Source organism: Ornithodoros turicata, chromosome 8 (assembly GCF_037126465.1).
Source record: "Ornithodoros turicata isolate Travis chromosome 8, ASM3712646v1, whole genome shotgun sequence".
NCBI lineage: Eukaryota > Metazoa > Arthropoda > Arachnida > Ixodida > Argasidae > Ornithodoros > Ornithodoros turicata.
In genome coordinates, this window is record NC_088208.1 from 22,753,312 (window position 1) to 22,778,694 (window position 25,383).

General features: G+C 45.7%; 2 protein-coding genes across 4 annotated transcripts in view; one reads left to right on the forward strand and one right to left on the reverse strand.

The window, feature by feature from the left end:
• On the reverse strand, positions 1–2,177 carry LOC135366078 (uncharacterized). Its single transcript, XM_064598730.1, has one exon. The coding sequence runs from the start codon at positions 1,908–1,910 to the stop codon at positions 27–29; it is 1,884 nt and encodes a 627-aa protein (XP_064454800.1). The 5' UTR covers positions 1,911–2,177; the 3' UTR covers positions 1–26.
• A 244-nt stretch (positions 2,178–2,421) lies between these two features.
• The window catches only part of LOC135366718 (5-hydroxytryptamine receptor 2A-like), a 312,589-nt gene continuing 289,627 nt past the window's right edge, over positions 2,422–25,383 (forward strand). For 2 of the 3 annotated variants that reach the window (XM_064599552.1, XM_064599555.1), the window contains exon 1: positions 3,952–4,062. The gene's annotated coding sequence lies outside the window, so the exon portion shown is untranslated. Of the gene's footprint in view, positions 2,488–3,951; positions 4,063–25,383 lie in introns of those variants that run through there. The other variant, XM_064599554.1, reaches the window with a different exon arrangement.

Here is a 25,383-nt window from a genome sequence, read left to right on the forward strand (position 1 = left end):
GAAAGAGGACAACCCTTTATTGCCTGTTAGAGTTCAACGCCGTAAGTCCTCTTGCAGAAACAAAACTGCTCCAACCAGTGGTCGACCAAACAGTAAGAATTCAAATAATAACGGTTGCAACGTGTAACTTCGTCTTCAACGATAAAACTGTTGTCGACAGGATTCACGCCTACAGTTCCTTCAAAGATTCCACCACCGGGCGATACTTCAAGCATCACCCAGTAGAAACTTATATTTTGTACCCTGTCCTGCCGCGTCCTCTGTACCGCGCTCACGTCCAGTACATCCCTCAGAAATACCTTGTCACACTTCCGGCGTCTTCCTTTCAGCCACTCGTTCATCTGGCGAACGAACGCTTCAGCCATCGACCAGGCTAGCGGATCGTTTGGACTAATTATTTCTTTTTCGTACGGCTCGCAAGAACACCACTGACGAGGTATCGACGCTGCCTCGCACGTCCTGGTGGGTGGCACCTCGCGGAACAGACTCAGACCTCGTTTTGTCTCCGGTCTTTCGCTTTCGGGAAAGTCGAGGAATTCCATCATCGTCGCATGTAGATCAAAAGGTGTCGTAAGTCTTCTTTGATTGAGGTAGAGACTTCTTTTCGTCTTAGGATATGCGTCCAGGAAGGACTTTGGTAGTGCAATGAACGCAAACGGAAGACGGTCTTCGTACTTTCCGATGAACGTCGTGCGAATGGGACCGTACCGCATGCCGTGGTCGCTCCAAAATATTAACATTGTCCTGTCGGCAGCCCCGCTGGATTGGAACTTCCCGAGGAACCTCCGCAAGTAAGCGTCCGTGTAACCGGCGTAGTTTAAGGTCTCGTGGCTGAACTCGGCCAGAAATACATAAGCGAAGAATAGGTCGTCTTTCATATGCGTGACGAACCTCGTTAGATAATCGAGGTACAGGGCAGTGGGCGCAACTGGGCCGGTGCAGAGCAGACCAACCGACCTTTGACTTGTAATAGAAGAGCTTTCTACGGCCATGACTAAGGGCCTCGGATAATAATCCGTCGGGGTGCCGCGGAAGCCGTTTAAGTCGTAATTGAAAATACCGTACTTTGGTTGTTCTTCCACGAACATGGTGCGGTAGCCCCGGTTGGCGTAGTGGTTCCAGACGAAGTCCAAGTGGTCTACGAAGAGATCTTCCGAGGCGTTTAGGGCCTCCTTAGCCGTCATACCTGTGAGTACGGGGCATTGATTGGGAAAAGAGTTGTCTCCCACTTTGTTGTAGCCATGAAGTTCGAAAGCATGCAGGCTGCTACGCACAAAGTCCGCCGTGAGGGGCAGGTGTCGGTCAAAGTTGAGGTGCGAGACAGAGTCGAGGCCTAGAACCAGCACACTCAGGTTGTGGTGCTTGCCACGGCCCATATTCCGAACTTCGGGCTTACCTTCTTTTTTAACGACTGGGTTAATCAGAAACTGTTGATGGAAAACTTCGTTGGTCTTTCCGCTTCTGGTCGTGCTGCAATTCACGAAGACGAACTCCCCACATAACGGCTGGCCGAAGCGTAATGTAACCACTGGTCCGTAGTAGAAGGAACTGTCTGGTACGGGGGCAGACATATTCCTGTATATCTCACTGTACGTGCATGCGAGCTCCGTTCGGCTCACGCCGTGTACAGACAAGGCTTCTGTATCCACCAGTGGAACTCCGCTCTCGATGGTTATAAAGTTCGGCTTTCCAGGACAAGCGTATTCCTCTACCTTTTCGAAGTGGTTCGCGACGGAGGGGTGAAATGGGTCGAACTTTCGTATGACACATCCTTGCGTCCTTATGTTATATCCAGACGGGACTGGTGTTGCGGAGTTGGACGTGCCTCGCAGGAGCACTGACACGGGCAGCACAACTGCGAGTGCTGCAGCAGTACAGGTGGCTATGGCTCGGCGCAGACGAATCCTCATACCGCCGCTTCTTGTCTTTGCACTGCCGATACGGACAGAGAGATGTGTTGTACTCCGGATTAGCGACTGCTTATAGTGGCTTATGTTCACCCAGGCGGTACACGGACGCTAAAGGCACTGAAGACAACTGCAGCTGACTAACTTACTCTTGTTTTTCGTGGGGCAGACAGACAAAGGCAATATGCCACGAATGGCTAACTTCTTCGGAACACTTATGTTCTTCTACTTCTTCTTCTTCTGCCTCATGGAGAATGTCCATTAGCTCCAAGGGAGAACACTTCTTTTTCTTCTCCTTCTGCCCCATGGAGAACACTTCGTGGCACACTTTCTTCTTCCTCACAGATATTTGCTAGCGCTATGAATATACTTGGATTATCGGGAACACAGAGCAGTCTCGAGAAGGAAGAGATGGCAAAGCAAAATGACTACTACGATATCAGATGAATAAGTGTAATGTTTATTCCCGGGAAGGAGCTCAAAGCGGTGAGAGTGATTTTCTACTGCTTTGCCGTGCCTTTTCTTCTGCTGTCGTGGAACTATAGTCCCACCTTACTACTTCTGCCTTGAACACGCCCAAGTAAGTTAATATGGCTGCATACCAGAGTGGTTGCTCGTGTTTGAGCGGAGTCTGCGCTGCATGCTATGGAGTTCATCTGAAAGAGCTCGCCGTCGTCGCCCTCACAGAGGTGGGCAACGTCACGACTAACGCCCTTCGGGGAATGTGCGTCCTGTGCCGACTTCTAGGGGAACTGTGCCAACATATGTCTGAACGTGTCTGAGGAAAGCCCAGGAAAAACCCCAGACAGCACAGCCGGCACCGAGATTCGGACCCGGGTACCTCGCAGTCAGTGCATGCGCTTTTGCTTGAACCGTCCATAGACCCAATCGCTCTGGAGCACCAAAGGAATAGCGTCGTCGTCACTGCCTGTCATGCCGAGTTTCCAAGCCGCGTTTTGGGTTTGGGTGCGCACGGTCTCTTTTTTTCCCAAAAAAATTAGCGTGTAGCCCCCAGAGCTGGCTTGCGTCGTTCTCGCGGCAGCCGAGAGTGTGTCGTCTGCAAACGGCACAAAACATTTAGAACAACAACAACAAAAAAGATTAGTGTATTACAAGGATGCAACATGTTTTTAAAAGTCGATGATTTTTTTATTCCATATTTCTGTGTCTTCTGTAAGCCTTGGTGGCTGGCTGGTGCAACCCCCAAGCAGCCTCCTCGCTGCACCCCTGGCCGCCAGGCCATAAACACCACCCACCAGGCTATCGTAGCTATTTGCTCCGAGATCGAACGGCGCGCTGCGGAGAAACAGTGAACTACCGTAGTGTGGATAGCTTCCTCGCGTCGTCTGTTTTTACACGTTTATTCCGCGTTCAGTGCAGTAGGTGGAGCATTGGGGAACCGAACGGTATCGTACCATCGCCGCACAAGCGATCTTCCTGTGAATATATGCACAAGCATTACGGAAAAGAATCATCAACTCCGAACATCGGCCCGTGCCTTATCCACATTAGAAAGGTGACGGTGTCGCCCCCTATCGGTCGATCTCGCAGCGAATACCACAGCTGTGTAACAGGTACTACATACGCTCGTAGTCGTACCGGTTCTTTCGGACGCTATCACGTTGACGACCACGCGTTTGACAAATTCTCTTGTGTTATCTGAAGAAAGATTCCCTCCCGGCGGCTGCTCTTATCTCGGTTCACCACAGTTATTACGAAGTAGGTGACTTCACTATCTCCTGATAAGTACTCATGTTCTGTGCAATGATGCGTAACCTGTGTGAACACGAACGGGACGCGACCAAAGGACACTGTTGCGATTTTCGAGAGCTTTGTGCTTTTTCTGACTGTGTCAGTTAGCGTACATGCTTGTGTGGTGTCAGTGGCCAATGGTGGCGGTGAAACAAATAGGATATAATACAGTGACCATTCCTGTGCTACTTGTGAAGTGTGACACTTTGAGTACCATGTTGTGCTGGATGGTGCAGCACGTGCGTGACTTGGATTACGCGCGTGGTTCCGACAGAACTGAGGGATGTCGCCATCAGAGGTTTTTTAATGCTGGCCGAGATGACCACATCGCCAGCTGACGCAGCTAAGTGATTCATAGCAGCTCCTCTTGGTTGACCGAACGGGAAAGTGTGCCTCATTAGCAGTGAGTACGGGCTTTGATCTACTTTGATTTCTTGCATAATATTCAGCGTTGCGGTCGCGAAGAGCGTTACATATCATCTGACCCTGGTTTCTGTGTCCGGCCCTTTCTCCGTTGGGAAGGTTCTCGGCTGCTGGCCTGCCCATCACCAGGCGACGGCATTGCGCGCTCTTGTCGACTTCCGCGCCGCCTCGAACCTGCTTGAGACTCTGCACAGAGTGTGCACACCTTCTGTGACAATCTTCGCGCATTCCATTGGCAGAGCTGGGTCAAAGTTCTCCCCCTGGGACGGGACAAAAAGTACTCCATTGGCAGAACCGAGGCAGACGTCGAATGTTTCGTCTTGAACGTTTGCTCCAAAGACAAAAGAGTTTTTGACCCACGTGGCCAAAGCAAACTCAGGAAAGCACGGTGTCACGCGCTATGCGCAGCGCGTGCTTCGCACCTTGTACGAGTGTTACCATTCAAACAAACCCGTTTGACCCCACCGGAAGCACGGATTTGGACATTTTCAGCATTTTAAAACGTTTGCGCCAAACGGATGCCGAAACATAGGCAGCTATAATGACTCATGAAAGCAGGGCAGATTAGAGGAAGGGTTTTACGTGAGCTTGAACCCCCTATGGAACCAGTAATAATAGTGTTACAAGGGAAGGTTTTTCCCTAAAAGGCTAACGGCTCTGCAGGGCTGTATTCCCCGCATTCCACCTGGAAACAAGGTGAAGGAAAAACGAAAATGCGATTCCCCGGAGGAAAAAAAAGAAAAAAAAAAGCAATCAGTTACCAGCAGTGTCGGCATGTAGCACCATATGCAACAGTGTAATTCGGAGTCTTTCGGAATGTGAAGAAAATATAGTGTCAAGAAAATATTCGGCATTTTTTCGGCAAATTTCGGCGATAAGGCGACGATACTATATCTCCCGTTTCCATGTTAACCTGACTGTGGCTCACAACGAAACGGACATCCTGGAACGGATCCAAAGGCGTTACCGTATAGCGCCAGTACACTCTGTCTACCCTAATTGCCAGCGTGAAATTATTGCCAATTCCACCAAACGAGCTATTATCTTGATCCTTGGGGATGTCCTTATTACCCACTTGAAGCCTATATGGAGGTTTAATAGTTCCTCTGCGACGGGACGGGCGCAGAGTCGATGCTAAGCGACACGCAATATTGATCGCGGTGGTCTCTGTTATGCGAGCGCCCAGTATGTTATAAGAAAAAGATTCGAAAGCGGTTTGCCTCTCCAACTACCTATAGAGGCGCTCGTTTCGTTCTCAAGATGGCGGAGAAAAGAATGATTGCCGATAAATAAATCAACCTGCTTCATGCCTTCTTCCACGAGACGCGCTTCAAAAATTGTACAAATAATATCAATCGCGTGTGATTTCCCGCTGTCTTCGTTGTTTTTGTTCATGCCGTTCATAACGTTCAGACGAGTTGACTTTTTAAATACGATTTTACGACACGTTATGTGAAACACTGGGTTAGGGGGTAACTGGGTACAGATGGACGCGAGAAAGATATAGACTACAAGTAATGAAGAGATTTTGGAAGCCGTATAGGATTAAAAACAGTTTCTACTTTTATCACGATAATAATTAAGGGGGAGGTACTAGAGCACTGCACGGGCCCGGGCTTGGCGTTTTTTAGGCGGGCTGGGTCGGGCTCGGGTTTCAGCCACCGGGCCGGGTACGGGCCTGACAACGCCAGCCACGGTCGGGCATGTACGCGAACATATTTCACGGGACTGGACAGCTGAATTTTCACGTTACTTTTTCCCCCCATTGGTATGGGATATCAGGTATTCTCATCTAAGAACTATCACTTTTTTACATGTGACCATGCTTATTTCGTGAATTTATCTGGATTTCACGCATGCACTCACACACATTTGGGGACGATTGGTGTGGCGGGCGTGCTACAGGGGGGGGGGGGGCAATACGGAGCCCTGTGGGACACCTGACGTCACACTTAGCATGCCAGATACATTCCCGTCTATGTCGACAAATTGTTTGCGATTATGTAGGTAGGATGATATCCATCTCAAAATCCGCAGGGGAGTTCCAACGAGACACAGCTTGTGAAGAAGTTTGGAATGGACAACCCTATCAAAAGCCTTGGAAAAGTCCAAGAATATGACGTCCACCTGGCCTGCTGCGTCGAGTATACTTTGAAATTCGTTAATAACAGTAACCAGTTGAGTTACGGTGGAGAAGCCCTTTCTAAAGCCATGTTGAAACTCAGACAATACTTGGTTCCGTTCTAGAAACTCTACCAAACAAGTAGATACAATATGCTCTAAGATTTTGCATGAAATACACGTCAAAGAAATATAGGTCGGTAGTTACTAATATCATAGCGATCACCTTTCTTAAACACAGGGATTATTCTACCAATCGGCCAGTCTTTCGGTAGCTGATTATTTTTGCAACGATTTCTCATAGATAACAGTCAGAAACTGAGCAACAGGAACGGCATATCTTCTTAGAAAGCAGGCGGGAATGTTATCAGGTCCTGAGCTCTTTTCTTTTTCATCAAGTTGTAACAACATGTTCAACACACCGTCATAAGACACGTGAATGTCAACGTCAGTGTCAACACATTCACACGAGATCCCCAAGCAGCACAATGTACTGTAAGTCGAATGCAATAGGGGTGGGCGGTATGTGTCTTATCAATGTTCTTTAGCTTCACGAGTCTGTTCAAGGCCTTCCACTTACCCGTCCACCCCTAATGCACTCGACTTTCAGTACATTGTGCTGCTTGGGGAAGGCCTGAACGTGTAGGCCAGTTGTCGCGAAAACGCCTTGGAAGTATCTGTTAAAGGAATTTGCAATGACCTTCTGATCAGATATTACTACGTCATCCTCCTTCACGTTGTCGATAGGTCTTTTACTCCCGGATAAGTAATCCCAGAATTTCCTCGGTTGATGCCTAGCGAAGCTAGTTAAAGCTGTAGAAAGAAATAGTGTTTTCGATTGGCGCATTTTTTCCACGAGATTAATTTTCAGTTGAGAAATATTCTGAGAATTGTGGCTAGTTTTCTTCTTAAACCTTTTAATCTTTCGTTTTAAATGAATGATATCGCGGTTGATCCAAGGATTAATCCTACCTACACGTTTAAGCCGATGAGGGAACATACATATCTAGGCAAAATTCACAATTCGCTTTGAACTTGTTCCACGAAAGGTCAACATCAGTCTCGGTGAAGACATCGAACTTATTAGTAAGGTAATGTCACTATAGCCTCATCATCCGCATTATTGAAATTATTCACAGTAACGTATCGTTTCGGATTCTAAACATGATTGATATTAATATCACACATACACGATACAACCTTGTGGTCGGAAATGCCTGTTCCGACTGTCACACTGTGAGGTTGCATTACCGTACTGCATAACACTAAATCCAAAAGGGACGAAGATATACGTTAGACACTGGAGTAGGCCCCCCAGCAACCTGTTTAAGGTCATAAGCTAACGTAATGTCAAGGAGCAATTCAGCACTATTAACTTCAGTGGTACATACCCGGGTGGAGAGCCGACCAATCAATGCCTCCAAGATTGAAATCTCCAGCTATCACAAGTTTAAGATGGCGGGACTGGTTAACATGGTCATATAGTTGTTCTAGAAACGATGGGGGCGATAAAGGGGAACGGTAGACCCCACAGATTAAAACACTATTTCCCCAGCAGTGTATTTTACAGTAAAGGCTCTTATGGTTTGCAATTTGTTCAAGTAACTCGCTAGAGATACTACTTTTAATTACAATAGCCATTCCACCTCCTCATGAAGGCCTGTCCCTTCTGTTTATTTTGTATTGTGGGGGAAAGACATCATCATCATCTATGTCGGGGTTTAGGCAAGTTTCCGTAATCACAGACACATGTGGATCGTAGCACATTAGAACATGCTGAAGTTCATCAGTTATATTAACTACACTTCGCGCCTTCAGGGTGTCATTGACGAGGCTTATCTGGGACCATTGTTAACTCTTTACGTGCATCATTCCGAGTGTACATCAGGTTGTTTATTTTCACCTTATCATGCGCCGATCTAGCGTTATCTCTCTTCTTTGCCCTGTGCTCACGTGTAGCTTCCCATAAACACTTCCGAACCCGGAGAGTATCACGAGAATAATCATTCCTAATGAAAACATTCGAACCTTTCAGTTGTTTATTACACTTTCTTTCTCTGTATAATCTTTGAAAAACACGATAACGGGTCTCAATGGTTTCGGAGGCCCCAAGCGATGAATACGTGCCACCGATCCACAAGCAACCCCCAGTTTTTCAACGAATATGTCACTGATCACCTTACGCTTAAGCTCATCAGCAGTCTCGCCTTCTTGCTCAGGTATGCCGTGAACAACAATGTTGGAACGTCTGCTTCGATTCTCAAACTCAACCAATTTCTCTTGTTGCCGGCCAATTGTTAACTCAAGATATTTGATGTGGTCTTCCAGCACGCATATCTGCTTAGTTTTAGCTTCGACTTGAAGCGGTGATGCCTGGCAGTTCCCCAGCCTATCGCTAATTGCATTTATACTTTTTTCAAGTAGCCTCTGGGAACTCTTCAGCTCTACAAGTTCGTTCCTAATTTCTGTTTGGCCTTGGAGCAGACGCTCGAACATTTCATCAGTAGAGGGTCCCGGATTGCTCTCAATATCACTGCAGGCTAGCAACTTACAGACGAGGTAGCAATCATACGCAATAGAGCAACACAGTCTTGGGCCTTGGCCCAAGACTGGACATAAACTGGAACATCAGACCGTAAACCATGGGTTGTTTACAGTGAGTCACATACCCGATTGCGAGCATTACAAGCGCCGGGCGGATCAGCAGATCTTGCTTCAATCCTATACACGACGCCATTAAGACACAACGCGTGTGTAGTACAAGGACACTGCATCATCCTTCAGTGGATCCCTGGTCGTTCCTGCATACCTGGGAATGACGCGGCGGATGCAGCGGCTTCCCGTGTACATCAGTCCGGTTCGTGAGGTGTATTTTACTCCATTTGACACCCGCCTAATGTTGTCAACTTTGACCAAGAGACTGGGCAGAGACCTGTTGCGAAGTGATTCTGGAAGGCCGCCACTGATCAGCATAGACCCAGCCTCGCTTCCTCGGCCCATGGCGACCCTAATCCACCGGTTTCGTCTGAAGGTCTCATACAGCTGTAGCTTTCTACACCATGATCGGAAAAGCAGCCTCCCCAAACTCTCCATGTGTGTTGTTGTGGAAGATGTAGAGCACCATAACTTAAAAACCCGAGACTAGGGGACAAAAAACGACAAACACAGACAGGGTCTCAAGACTCTTGAGACCAAGGTCTCAAGGTCTCTTGAGACCTTGTCTGTGTTTGTCGTTTTTTGTCCCCTAGTCTCGGGTTTTTAAGTTATGGATCTATACCACCAGCTCGCTTGCTACCTCTCTATCCTCTCGTTATGTAGAGCACATTTTGATGTCCTGCGTACGATACACTGAAGCTCGTCGCTTTCTACAGTCGGAGCTGGAAGCAGTGGACGGCCGGCCGGCCGCTCAGCGTTTCAAAAGTACTTGGGCCCTGGAATCACAGTGTCGGACACCGGGCGTTCTCCGCCATAGTGAAATTTTTCCGGGACATTGATGACAGACAACAATTTTTTGAGCCCATGTGTGATTTGTGGGTGTTTTGCTGTTCGACTGTTTGCGTGTGCGTTCTGTGACATCTCAGTGTTGTGTGTACGTACTTGTTTTCTGGCGGGATCACCACCACCACTAATCATCATCATCAGCGTCGTCATCGCCATCCTCCTCCTCACCTTCATTGGCGTCATCATTACAGGAGTTTTCTACCAAAGTAACTGGTACAAGTGATGTGGGGTTGCGCGCCTCACACTAGTGAAGCCAAAATCTCCAGTTTTTTTTCTCTTAAAACCGAACCAACCAACCAAGCAGAAGAAGACAGAGAACAAGAAGAGCGAAGAAGCGGAGGGTGGATATATTTATTTAAAAAAAAAAACAAGAAAGGAAAGGTTAGCCAAGCAGAGAGCAGGCTTCCTATTCCACAAAAAAAGAAAAAGAACAAAGACGGAAAAGCAGAAAAAGAAGGAACGAAAGAAGGGAGGGAGGGAGGGAGAAGAAGCGGAGGGTGTTTGTGATACAACCGCAGCGATTTCCCGATACCTTCCCGTCAACAGCTACTGCTGTAAAAAAAAAAGCCTGTTTCCCAAGCTGCATGTGAAATGTGGGAGAAATTGATTGTGAGGGGGCTGCTCTGGTAACCGTCATCGAACGTGTTATAAAGGTAAAAAAAAAAGAAAAAGAATCTAGGGATGTGCCAACCGAATCCGCGAATCCTCGAATCCTATAGGCAGGGATTCGAGATTCGGGAACCCGAATCCCAGTGCCCAGAACGGCGAATCGAATCTTTCGAATCCACCAACCACGTTTGTTTGTTTATTTTTCAAATTGGCGCCTCCGGAGTCCGCCGAAAGCCTCATTGGCCGACGGGTGTTTTCTTATTTGTTTGTTTGTTTACATTGCTCTGGACTGAAAGGTTTCAAAGACAGGAACCGTTACGTTACAAGTTTAAAAGCAACGTGGTTTTGCTTTTGATTGTTGCTTATAGTTTTATGGAAATGATTCAGACTCGAGAATGTATGCATCTCTTGTAGTCGACGAACAACGTGTTAAATAAATTACGTTTAAGAAGAACTATACGGGTGTATTTTCTCTCTCAACCCGAACCGTTATTTAATTTGTGTTTCATTAAACAAAGGCGACATATTCTGCTTCAAAACACTTTTCACTAAGAGTGTTTTTTTTCTGACTTTTTAAACTTTTTTTTTTAAAGAAACGATTCGAAAGATTAGAGATTCCTAAGATTCGTGGATTCGGATTCGAAAAATTTTGGAATCGACCCATCTCTAGAAAAAAAAAAAAAAACGCCCAAAGACGCAATGGTGATACACCAGGATACTCTCGTGCTATACTTATTCGGAAATGCTCATAGACAAAAAAAAAAAAAAAAAAAAAAAGACTATAAGAAAGGGATGAGGCTCCTACTTCTTTTTTATTGCTAACACAAACAAAACGGCCCTCTTCTTCCCGTTACAATATGAGAAGCGGGAGTCAAACACACCTCTCTAAACTTCATATGGAACCCCCGGATCAAATCTCCGGAGGATTTCCATTGTATGCGATATGTAGCAGTTGAAAGGAGCATTCTCAGAGATGAGCTAGGAGAAAGGCATCTCTCTGTTGACTTTTGAGAGCGCGTACAAAAGCGGAGCTCCCAATACAATTTAATGGAAATGCAGTCGTTCAAGCCGAATGATGTTAGCGGGCCTGGTTTCTGGGAGCTCTTTTTCCATCTCATTTTGTCCTAAAATTGGTATCGTGCTGGCGGATGCGAAACTTCGTCGGATTACGGTGAAAGCTTCTTCATTGAGGTTCTCGTTAGTCCTGTCCTTGCTGACTGAAAGTGGGAAGGAGATCCATTAATTTTGTGTGTCCGGGAGGGCAGGAGGGGGGGGGGGTATATGTTTATTAAAGAAAAAAAAAGAGGAAAAGTTAGCCAGGCCCGGGTTAAGTATAGATATGACGTGGACAGCGAGATCACTAAAGGCGCACTAAAATGCAAAATTTCTCCTTGCGGAATGACAGATGCCGTTACCTTGACACCCACACAAAAGGAACGGGATTCATCCGTTGCGTCGTTCGTGATTTATGATAAAAAAAAACACGCAATTTACGCCTTTCCTCTCTCTGTCTCTCCTTCTCAAGAAGGCCGACAGTGCGGAGCGCTCTCTCATTGGTCACCGCAAACGATTTGTCCAATCACCGCCGGAGGTCGTTTGAGGAGACCAATCGAAGGCTTCTCCGCATTGTCGGCCTTCTCGAGAAGGAGATGGAGAGAGAAAGCGTAACATTGCAAGTTTATTTCGCTCATATGAATCACAAACGACGCTCCGGATGAATTCCGTTCCTTTTATCTCGGTGTCAAAGTAACGGCATCCTTCATTTCGCGAAAGGAGAAATGTTTGCACTGCGCCCCTTTAATATGGAGCTTCACTGCATTTCACGCTGATTGCCAACCGTAGCATAGAATGATACCGCTATCACTCCTGATTTGTGGAAACGGTAAACGTCTGTTTGTGACAATTAACACAACTGCGTAAGTGTCACAAAAAGCCGTACGCCACCCGTTTTCAACGCAACAGGGGAGTTAGCGATGACATTCGAGATGATGGTCTGCTAAAGGCGTGTAATGCGGTGAAGTTCTGTGCTAAGAATCAGTTAACTCCACGACGGGACTGGTATGTGGCACGGCTTCGAATCCTGGCACCAGCTGTGCTGTCTGGGTGTTTTCCCTGGGTTTTCGTCCAACGCTGTCGGCAAACATCCGCACAGTTCCCTATGAAGTCTGCCCAGGACGCGCTGTTCCTCCGAGCAACATGCCGCCACACCTAGCAGAGAGATCGTCCTCCCTCTGCTCCATTGTTGCCAGCCTCGTCGAATCGGTTGCTATAGTGTGTCCTCTCGCGGAACCCAAGGTTGTGGGTTTGGGTACGCATTTTTGGAGGAATCAAGCAATGCGTTGTGCGAAAGTTTCTTCTTTGTGTGGTAATAAAAGTTCGACACCCACGCGATCCCACGTTCGGATATTACACGCGGAAAATACACGTGGCAGTGGGAGAGGGGGGGGGGGGGCGCCTTCGTTCTTTCCCTCAGACCCCAACGACATAATACGTATGTCAAACTCCTTTATAGCGAACACCTTTTTAACGAAAATACCACTACAGCAAATTTTTTTGCGGTCCCGCTGGAGCCCTATAGGTCCAATAATGGGCATCCTTTTTAACGAAGATACCTTTACTGCGAATTTTTTTTGCTGTCCCCTGAGTTTCGTTGTAAAGGAGTTTGACTGTACCGTAAAAAGCGACGCGCACGCGGCAATTCATAGAAAGGCGCCAGCCGTGCCTGTTCCCATGGCAACTGCACGTGCTCCTCCGCAGGTTTAGAGTCGTGCGTGCCCTGTATATTGGGGTGTTGTAAAAGTACGATTTTTTTTTTTGCAAATGACATTGGAAAAAAAAGGAAAAAAAAGAAAAAGAAGCGTGCGTCAGAGAAAAGTGAGCTCGCTACGTACAGTCCGTTGGAGAGATGGTTACAAATGTTTTCTCGGCCCCTTTAAACAGGAAAAAGACGAGTAAAGCGAACTTTTCGGCATGTTGGTATAACGTCTTGAACGGATCGAGTGCGAAGACAGGACACGGGTGCAGCAGACGGACACGATGCACTCGGAGCGCCTTGTCTACTGCGTCCTTGTCCAGTTTTCGCGCTCGACAAGTTCAAGGAAAAAGTCGGTCTATAGTTTTTTCCTGCAATCACGTGAGCTTCAAAAGTTATAGTAATAATAGTCTTATTCACACCTGCATGTTAATACCACGATATATTAAATGGTCCTCGAGCACTGAGTAAAGAGCAAAGTAAAGACACAATAACAACTTAGACCACACGGCAGAAATAGACATAACCATTCAAACACGCATCCCACTGTGTTATGCAGTTAGGTTATGCTATGTGGTGACGCGGTTGGAGAACACCTTGGGGACGATATCGCTCCGTTACCCGTGCATACACATGGTGCGACATTCTCAAAACACTCCAGCGGAACGCAAAACATCGTAGCTTCTTGCTGTAACGTGAGCGTCATACATTTTCATCCTCTCCTAACAGTGAGGAATATTCTGCGGCACAGTCACAAGATGTTGAAGTTGCTGATGATGATGATGATGATAATAATAATAATAATAATAATAATAATAATAATAATAATAATAATAATAATTCAATTCAATTCAATGTTTATTTACACTTGTGACGAGGGACATGGAATCATAACAGTCCTGCCTAAGCCCGAGAGAGCTTGTGAGCAGGGACTGGAGTCAGTAGCGATACGCGTAAATACCCACAAGATAACGGGAAAAGGTGCTAAACGGAAGTCATGGAGAAGAAAAATACAGAGAGAAAAGGCACAGTAAATTACAACTTTAACAAGTAATATTAATAATAATAATAATAATGATAATAATAATATATTTATCACTTTCGTGAATGGGAGGAGGGACAAAAAGTCCAGGGGGCTTGACGAAGATGGGTTCCGTAGCAGACGATAGGACCTATGCTGTCGTCTGCAACGGAATCCATCGTGTCGTCTGTTATGTGCGCCACGTATATTGCGGATCCTGCGGATACTACACGGCGCCGAGTAAGATGCAGCGGTTGCTGTTCCTTCCACCGGAATATTCCGTGATCATGTCGCTCGTGTGTACACACGGTAAGAGTCTTTTTTTTCTTACTGCAGTCGAATTTAGATTATTCAAAACAGAGCAACAACACATTTCAAACTCGTTTTTACCAGGACAGTATATCCCAAACTGTATCCCCCTTGCTCCCATACTAGATTGCATACACAAAAGAACAACCTGGACACGCTAGTCGTGATGGCGGCCACGTGTCCGAAGCAATATATTTCCTCTACGCGCTTTTATTATCATTATTATTTTTTTGCGCTGTGCATTTTCCCACACCTTCTGTCTCCCGATAGAGGAAGCAACGAGAGGGGGAAAGCACTACCCTTTCTTTCCCTCCGTCGATGTGACAAGCTCCCCCTTCCGCACCTACCCAGAGTGCGCAATCGTTCCCGTTTGATAAATGTCAGCACTTAGTGGACCGATAACTCTATCATGCTTGGCTGCTCACACAGTGGCCGCCTTTCGAAGGCTTCTTCTGCTCCTCTTGTCGAAGCACGGTTGCCTCACCAGCAAAATAAACACCAGTCGAGGAAAAGCTTAGAGGGCGCTAGCTACGTGTAGGCCACATCACACCATGGTTCTACAGCGTTCGAACGTTAAGCATAAGCTCTTCAGAAACGGATAAGCCTTCTTTCTTTCTTTCTTTCTTTTTCCTTTTTGCGGCTCGAGAATGGAGCTGAGTGTGACATCAGTGCGTCTCGCTATATAGGAAAGATCGATCATATCACGCATGACATGAAAATGAAGTTGTTATCTGGAGTAGCACAAAGTTATACGGCTAGCTTTGTGAACGCAAGATTTATGAGAGGCTTTAGTTTCGCTAAGGGCGGGATGGAAAGCGCGCGTCGTTGCGGTTGAAATAATAATAATGTGCCGTGCGCGGATCTTGACGGAAGTTTCGCTGTATCGTCCTTTAAAGGTATTCTATTTATTTGTAGAGTGGTCTCGGTGATGTTAGAGATTGAGGGTCCACGTTTATCGTCTGCGGTAAACCAAGATACGTAGAAATACGTAATGAACGAGAAAGACATTTTGTGGGGCTCCCAGAGTTCACATTTATTTCGAGCATAATGCAACGTTTATGTGGCGTGTGGAAGAAAATTGCATTTTTTTTTTATTGTTCCCCCGTGTAATGACAGCGGTACAACTGTTGCTTTAGGTCGCCAGACAACAAGATAATGATAACTCCGCAGCGTCTAATTAAAATAATCAAATTAATTAGTTCAATTAAGGAGTCAATTAATTAAAATAATTTGACGCCGCACAACACAAAAGCGCAGAGAGGTATCGATACACGAAGCGTCGCAACAAGACAAGAAGGAAAACCACAGTGGACAGTTCATGGTTTAATTTAGCGTACCTGAGGGAGGTGGGGATATGTTTATTAAAAAAAAGGAAAGGTTAGCCAGGCAAAGAGCCGGCTTGCTATTCTAAAGAACTAAGACTAAGGAAAAATTAGAAAGAAGAAAAAAGAATGAATGAAAGAAAAAAGAGCAAAGTCACATGCACTTCATGAGTCCGGAGGCTCTGATGAGAAAACGGAGGAGTACGGCAGTGACAGTCTGTTGGGGTGCAGGACGGGACGAAGAAGGATGGCCAAGGAAAAGCGGTTACAGCCAGTATGGAGTAGACGGCAACGGACGGTGTTCCGATGGCGAAGGCGCTGTTCACCAGAGGCGTCTGAAGTCCCTCACGGCAGGGGTGGGGGGAGACCTAATCTAACCTAAATTCTGAACTAACGGAAGCCTTGCAGTCCGGCTGACTCTGACTGGATCCGGCTACGCCGGGCGACTGGCGCCGAGGGATGACGTCATGATCCACACGAAAATGGCGCTTCGTTTGCATCGTCGAAACCGAAACCAAACGGTTAAACGCAGTTAATACGCTCTGCAAGTAACCGGGTGTTCTGCGCATATCTCCTCTCCCGGTTACTCCACTCGGAAAGCCCCATTGGCTACGGAGGTGCCCTCTCTCTTCCCTCTCACTGCCTCCTCTCATGCGCAGAGACGCACTTTCACAGCGTATTCCCAGTGTTCTGTAATAACATCAGAAACCAGTAGTGGCGTGCTATGAACTTTGAGTTCACACAAACGTTATAGACACAACATTAGAAAAGTTTCGGTCCCTCTGTGGATAATTCCTTTACTAAAGTACAAGGGTTTGTACGCTTTCTGTCTCCCTCCTCCTGTCAATAAGCGCGATGGCGCGGAGAAGACCTCCGATTGGTCTCCTCAAATGATCTCTCGCTATGATTGGACAAATCGTTTGAGGAGACCAATGATAGCCCTCTACGCATCGTCGTCCTTCTTGAGAAGGAGCGGGCAGAAGGAAAGCGTAACTTGCGTTTTTTTTTTCTATCGATCATAAATCACGAACGACGCAAAGGATGAATTCCGTTCCTTTAATCTCGGTGTGAACGTAACGTCATTTTTAATTTCGCGAGGAGAAATTTTTTAACTGTAATGCTCCTTTAATTCGAACTGTGGTGTTCCGGTGAAATCGCGCCTAAGACCAAACAATCCTTTCAGCATTATTCTGTACGACATTGAATACCGCTAACTTCACGCTCTCACAGACTTTCTCGATATTTATCAGCACGCCAATTTCAAGTGTCAACTGGAGAACGGCACAAAGAATAGATATTCTGAGCCCCCGAAGGGGTTGAAATCAATGGGAGCATATCAACATCCGTCCTTCACGTAAACAAAGAGAAAGTGAATGCAGTTGGGTTGCCGAGTGTCGTTCCCGGAATCTAAGGCACATGACAGATCTCATTCGTTTGCTCCGTCTTTTCTCGTGGGTCCTGTTTGAATGGTACGCTGAAAAGCTAGCAATCCCCGCTCTTTTCAGCTGCAGATGAAGCGCGGACATTTGCATCTAAATACACGGTGACATTGGGGTGACAGCGTCTGTGTGGTGCGTCGTGTTCCGGAAGATAGCATTTTTGCGGGATTAAATTTTGCCCAATAGCGTTGAGCTGTCAACGGATGATGCCACGTCCTGCGGAGTTGGACACGAAGCTGGGGTATTTACGCGATCCTCGAACAAAAAAAGAAAAAGGAAAAGAGAAAACAAGAAAAAAGAAAGTTTTTTATAGGGCTGGATATAGTTGTATTTCCCGTTTTTTTTTTTTGCACCGCAATCCTAAGCGAGTGGTGCTTCAGCGTCATCACTAATCCAGTCAAACGGCGTAAAAAGCAATATTATCCACGTTTCTGGGGAGCTACACAATCTAAAAAGGGAGTAAATTTGGGAACAACAAGAAATAGATAATGGGGGTGAATTGGGAAGCAATTATACAGCTAGATTGCGAGTGAGTTTACAGCCACCTATAGATTGTAATTACTCCCCCCATTTTAGTTCCCTGACCCTGAAATTTACTCAGGTTTCCTCCCTGACACTGCAAATAATCCCCAAACTTGCTCCTTCTTTCCCACCTTCATGTACGTTCGATTGTTGCATTCTTGCCTTTGTTCTTTTTATCGCTTTAACGTGTTGCTGCATACTATATGTATATATCACTTGTACTTTGCAGTAATCCGGTAGTGCGCCAACATCAAGGCTCCCGCGGCCGTTCTTGGGCTCATTCATTCATTCATTCATTCATTTATTCATTCATAAAACTGTCATAACTCATGAAGATATGGCATATGCCATACCCAGGTCCTTTGTATATGATATAACAATACGTGCCTGTGCTTGTCGTTCTGCAAGTTTCTTTTGACACGCCGAAGTTATGCGTTTTCGTCCTGCGTAAAAGCGCTACATATATATAAGAAATTTTTGCGGACGATCTACCGAACGGATTTTTTTACTGAAAATGGTTTTGGTATCTGGTGACCGAAGAGATCAGATGTTCTCATTGAAGCAACTTCGTAGCTTTTATAATTAAAAAGTTAATTATTGAAAGTTAATTAAGACATTGCCTTAGGAGTCTGTTAATGCCCCCCCCCCCCCCCCCCCCCTAGGGAATGCCCTTCAGGATATGCTATATTGCAATTGATTTCATCTCGGAAAAAGTGATTGATATATTTTAACAAAATCTGTTCACACTTAGCGTGGACACCCTGTATATACATTGTCATGGCAACGGCGCGGACTGCAGGAAACGGAAACAGGCCTGTCGGTCGTTCTTCGTTTCTATTAGCTGCTCCGCGACCGCGGCTATTACACGCTGCATGAAATTCACCACCGGTCCTCTGCGCGAAGCCTTACGCAGCGTGCAAGGCGCACCGTTCCGCGCAGTGAAATAAGTGCGTGGTCGACAGCACATTGCTTTTTTGCTCGCATATTGTCTTTCGCTGGTGTGGCGATTAGCGCGCAAAACGACAAATGTGTGTGGTGTCTTCAATACCATCGCCGTCGTTGTTGTCGTCGTCATTATCCTCCTCCTCCTCGTCATCATCGTCGTCGACATCCTCCTTCTCGTCGTCGTCATCATCCTCCACTTCCTCGTCTTCATCGTTGTGGTTGTCGTCGTCATCGTCCTCATCACTGTGGTGTTTTCAAGAAACCTTTGTCTAGAGGAAAGAAACCTTTGCTCACATGCAATCAAAAGACTGGCCGAACGAAGCGGACGAAACGAAAGCTTACCGCTACCGCACTCGACGGCCTCTTTATTTTATTGTCCTTTCCTTCGTCTCCTTTCTCGCTTTTGCATTTACTCGAGTCGTCGCTTGACTCTCGCTCTGTCCCAAAGAAAAAAAAAAGAAAGAAAAGAAAAAAGGTGAAGAAAAGAGAGAGAGAAGAAAGAAAACCGTTCACTCTCTCTCCCGTTGAGGAAAGCAATCGGACTCTTCTTATTTAGAAGGCACCCGATGCTTCAAGAACATATTTGCGTCTCTCTCTACATCCGAACAACGTCCACAGAAACATAGACAAAGGCATTTACGAAGTCTGGACCAATGGAAAACAACAATATTCAATGTTTTTAAAGGCACCCGGCAACAATCGAAGAAAGTAGGAAAACTCCGCTTCTCCTCTATTGCTCTCTTCGTGACGGATCTCGGCCCGGGCTGTAAAACTGTCTCCTCTACCATTAGTTTCATGGTGTTACGATCGAGGAACAGGTCATTTCTTTTTCTTCGGGAAGGAAGAAACCGTGTTCGCTATTCTTGGTTTGCCAATATTGTGTTTATATTGGTTCCGTTTTTGGAAATGCCAGCAGTCAACCAGCGTTGCGTCGCGAACGGTCATTGGGAAGTGATGTAGCAATAGCACGCTCAATGTTTATCCTATACGCTCTACGAAAAAAAAGGAGTAATTTTACTCCTTTTAAGGACTAAACATTGCCACCAAAAATAGTCTCTTTCGTGAGTAAATGCACGGGAGTAAATGAATGTCACAGAGTGGGTACTGCATTTCACGCTCTGTTCTAAGAGTCCCAGCCTCCCAGGTACATAATTCGTGAGCATGCAAGAAAATACTTTGCATCAAACCGTCAACCGTGACATATCGAGTAATATAAAATCTTGAGACATACGATAGGGCACAATTTGCGAAGAAAGCAGCGCTAATTGTTTCTGACTCTGTGTGGGTGGAAAATTGCTAAGTTGGCTGAGCTATACAGCCTTATGCCATCACATTGACCAAGAACACGTGTTTACGTAGAGTGTTGCATGCAGAAGACCATTTGCGAAGCTCAGTGACAATGCGCAGTCCTGGGGAGTAAATGTCGGGGTTAGGGGACTAAAATGGGGAGTAATCGGGGGGGGGGGGCAGTCTACACTCTTAAAAATGAACTTCACCACATAGCACGCTCCTAGCCAACCATCATCTCGAATGATATCGTTATCTGCACTGATTTGTTGAAAACGGGGGGCGTACGCCTTTTTGTGACACTTATGCTGTTCATAATTGTCACAAAAAAGGCGTACGCCCCCCCCCCCAAAAGCAGGATACCCCAAACATTCCAAGTGGAACAACGCATTCTCCAGCCTTTTATTCTCGACACTATCAGGGGAACATCAGGGGGGGGGGGAATATATATTTATTGAAAGGAAAGGTCTGCCAGACCAAGGTGGGGAACATCAGCTTTGATATATCACCGGGCGTGTTTCTAGCTACTGTTGTAGTCCTGCAACTGCAGGCGAAAAAAGGCAGTAATGGCGGCCTTCCTGCACATGTCTTATAGAAGTCGCGGATGATGCAGAGAGCAAAATCGCACAAGGAACCCGCAATCCTCTGCATATACGTGGCGAAATTCGCAGAATGACTTTCACTCCATGATGCCATATTCCCTCTGAGGTTCCCTATAAGGTTTAACCAGGCGCCCAGACTGGACAACGCAACAACATCTGCATAAGAAAGGAATACAGTAAACTATACCTCGATTTCATATTCAACGTGCATGACTCTGAGCTCTACTTGAACAAGGAGTTTCCGTACAGCTTGTTAGGGGTAGAGGAACCTGAACCTCAACTCGCTGGTTGGTCTTTTTATACAGTGGGCTGCTTTATTTGTACGTGCGGAATCGCTACCGTTCGAGTTTCGTTCTCCTAAAGTGAAGCTAAGTTTCGAAATCCAGTGTTGCAAACTCCAGCTGTAGGTGGCGCCCGTCTAAAGTATATAGCATATTCGGCCAGCGATAAAACGACGTTGACATGGATAACGAGAACTATACCAGTACCATATTAGGAACATTGGAAATTAAAATTTAACCAAAATTCCGGGCACCTTAATCTTTGCATAGTTCGTAGTTGCTTGGCGAGAGTACGTATTACAGTAAGCGCTACAATGCATGTTTATGAACAAATGGACTGAAAAGTTGCGTTGTCGACTTTTTTTTATATCTCTGTTTCTATTTATCCTTTGCTGGTGGATTTGGCTGGCTCGGGTTTTTCGAGAGTTTACTTTATTTGCTGTTCATGTTTATTCTTCCTCAAATGCGAGTATTGGGGATAGTCCTGACCGTGGCGGAACAAAAACTTCCGCAGTTTTCCTTTTTTTTAACATCTAATCTAAAATAATGTGATCCAACGTAGTCAACGTTTCGGTTTAAGCCAATACTCTACCAAATTTATAAGCACGTTTTCATCGTATTGTTTCTCTCATTGCAATTTTAACATCTTTGTTCACTTATTTGATGATAGAGGCATCAGAGAACCTGATCTAATCTTTCAAGAATCTGTTCATTTTTATTAGCAGCACGGTAACACGTCGCCGAACTTGTCAACTGTGGAAAGAACTCAATAAAGTGAAACGCCGGCGTAAATAGGAACAAAGACACACAGAGAATCGACCTATGTATTGTATGAGGCAACGCGGTCCCCGCGAATGGTGAGCGAAACTTTTTCTCTTTCAGCTGCAAACTTTCGATTGGTGCAGTCGGACCTGGCAGACACAGATTAAGTACCGTCATCCGGAGAGAAACGTAATTACGGTTCTGGTTTGCCCCCGCCAGTCACGCACACGCGGTCACCGTGTGCCTATAGAGGGCGCGACTGCTGCCAGTCAAGGGCTCTGATTGCTTATGTAGAAATACGACAGTCGGACGGTCTCACGTTGGACACGGCGGTGCTGCGTGAACGCATTAGGGAGTTTCAGAATAGCGTTTGTTGGAAACGTAAACGTTGCATCGGACGCAACGGGCCTGTCCGCACAGTGCGCATAGAATAGCGTTTCCGTGACATAAGTCTGCTGGCTTGCGTCCGTCGCTTGCAGCGCCGTTACGGCTAGAAGTGAAGACTAAAAAAATAAAAAATAAAAAAAGAATAGAAAATCAGAAACACGGAGGAATCACCTTTTCAGAGCACGCTTTGTTGTCCATAATGAAAATATATGCTATCGCAAGTCAACTCACGGTTTTCTTGCGAATTACTTGGCGACGTTTAGCGGACGACGGAATGCTCACGCAATTCGTCGGTGGCCGCGGGAGCAACGCGGAGCCGCAAAGCAACGCAAAAGCTGAGTTGACGTTGTGGGCATGCGCAGTAGCGTTAATGCTATCTATCGCGCACGCAAAGCTCGTAGTCCGCTATTCATAAGCTCCTCATTAGTGAGTTTTACTATATTGTACGCTGTCGCGCTTGCGTACGATATAGTAAAACTCACTAATTGTATGCTAGTGCTAGGTACATAATTTAAAAACTGCTCCATAGGGGGAATAGGCGGTATTCAGACCAGTATTGCTAGCAGTATTGCTCCTGGAAAGATTATTCCCAGTCTATTGTCGCAATATGTCTAGTTCCGAAAAGGGTACTTTTTTTTTTTTTTTGTAGAGTGCGTCATGACTGACCACACAGACGTGCTTTAAAGATGAATAGACACGTGCGTTTGTGATTCTTCTCAACCTATTATCCCAATATTTCGAACAGAGACTGTTCTAGAACAGTCTTTGTTCGAAATATCGGCGGCTCTCGTCCTGAGGCAATTCCCTTCATATTTTTTTTTGTAGAGTGCGTCATGACTGACCACACAGAAGTGCTTCAAAGATGAATAGACACGTGCGGTTGCGATTCTTCCCAATCTATTATCCCAATATTTCGAACAGACACTGTTCTAGAACAGTCTCTGTTCTAGAACAGTTCTAGAACTTTAAAGATGAATAGACACGTGCGGTTGCGATTCTTCCCAATCTATTATCCCAATATTTCGAACAGAGACTGTTCTAGAACAGTCTCTGTTCGAAATATCGGCGGCTCTTGTCCTGAGGCAATTCCCTTCATATTTTTTTGTAGAGTGCGTCATGACTGACCACACAGACGTGCGTTAAAGATGAATAGCCACGTGCGTTTGTGATTCTTCTCAATCTATTATCCCAATATTTCGAACAGAGACTGTTCTAGAACAGTCTCTGTTCTAGAACAGTTCTAGAACTTTAAAGATGAATAGACACGTGCGGTTGCGATTCTTCCCAATCTATTATCCCACTATTTCGAACAGAGACTGTTCTAGAACAGTCTCTGTTGGAAATATCGGCGGCTCTCGTCCTGAGGCAATTCCCTTCATATTTTTTTTGTAGAGTGCGTCATGACTGACCACACAGACGTGCTTTAAAGATGAATAGCCACGTGCGTTTGTGATTCTTCTCAATCTATTATCCCAATATTTCGAACAGAGACTGTTCTAGAACAGTTCTAGAACTTTAAAGATGAACAGACACGTGCGGTTGCGATTCTTCCCAATCTATTATCCCAATATTTCGAACAGAGACTGTTCTAGAACAGTCTCTGTTCGAAATATCGGTGGCTCTCGTCCTGAGGCAATTCCCTGTATATTATTTTAAAATATTTTAAAGATGAATAGACACGTGCGGTTGCGAGTCTTCCCAATCTATTGTGGCAATATACTATGTAGTTCCGAAAAGAGTTCTTCTTCGTTTTTTGTTTGTTGAGTGCATCATGACTGACCACACAGAAGTGCTTTAAAGATGAATAGACACGTGCGGTTGCGATTCTTCCCAATCGATTGTGGCAATATACTATGTAGTTCCCAAAAGAGTTCTTCGTTTTCTTTGTGTGTTTTTTGTAGAGTGCGTCACGACTGACCAAACAGAAGTGCTTTAAAGATGAACAGACACGTGCGCTTACGGCTGCGCTGTTTCGCAAACCCATCTTTTCAAATAGTCACCAGTATCGATGTAAGTGACAACAGGGGAAGCAAAAGGGGTAGGATTGCTCGTTCAGCTGCGCTGTCGAACGCGACTGGAAACGGATTCCTGCGCGATATAGGAGATAGAATTCTCCAACGTGATCTCGAAGCCTCCTTTAGTTCTTGTTCATGCCGTTTCTCCCGTTGTGACATCTGCGTTGCTGCTTGCACGATGTCGACATCGTTTTCGCGATGGTGTAGCTGGATCGTGAAAGATTGAAAAGCTGCCAGGCCTGTGAGACATTGCGACAGAGTTTCTTCTATTTTCGGAATCTTGTTCTTCCTTTCTTTCGTTTCGGAGAGATGGGGACAACAACAACAACTTTATTTTGGTGACCATGATTGGTACGTTGCAGACAGTTACATGTACAGGGTGTCTGTTTTTATCAGTTACTGTAGATTTTTTTTTTGTAGAAAGCTATGAAAGCTACATCCCGTCGGAAAGCGCATGTAACTACTGGACAATTAATAACCTAAAGTTCGTTAATTTACTTTTTAATGAGATGTTTTCGGGGAAAAAGCGAGATGACATAATAGGAGCTGGCCATTATTTAAATCCTCCCTCTCTTTCACATATCCTGAAACCAGCTATACACAGTATGAATATATCGGTATGTATAGATAAACATAAATTGCTAAATTTTGGTTTGCGAATGGTGCCGAAACCAAAACCACACTCTTCTCGAGCGCGAAAGCAGCGACGGGCGTTCCCGGCGGAATGTCACGTAGTTTGTACCCAGTGGGTAAGATACATCCCTGTTACGTACGCGGGATGTCCCGATTTCGATGTCTGGATACACTGGAGACCAAGCTATAGGTCCCGTTTACATCCACAGGACATTCAGAAGACCAGGATTTCAGCACTAAATGCACGTCCTAGGAACGTCCCAGTGACAACACGTTTCGGATTGTTTAGCCGTCGTTCAGTCAACCATTAAATGGGTTACTGGACCCCCCCACACAGCTACCACTGACCTAATTCTGCCACGTGCACTTATGGCGATAGCGAACGATGCACTAAAGCTCACGAATGTTACGTATACAGTCAAACTCCTTTATAGCGAACACCTTTTTAACGAAAATACCGCTTCAGCAAATTTTTTGTGGTCCTGCCGGAGCCCTATAGGTCCAATAATGGACATCCTTTTAACGAAAATACCTTTACTGCAAACTTTTTTGCTGTCCCCTGAGTTTCGTTGTAAAGGAGTTTGACTGTAGTTCTAGCTTTGGTTCCAGCGTGCAATCCAAACAAGTGCGCAATGTAATCACTGGCACCCATCGTTATAGCCGTGTGACCAGCGTAGGTGGTGTGCCGATACTACTTTGGCATACCGGTTGAACCAGATACTTGAATACATTTATTGGGACGCTGATTAAGTGCATTAGGGCGTGAACATCTGCAACGGTGATGAGAATGCGT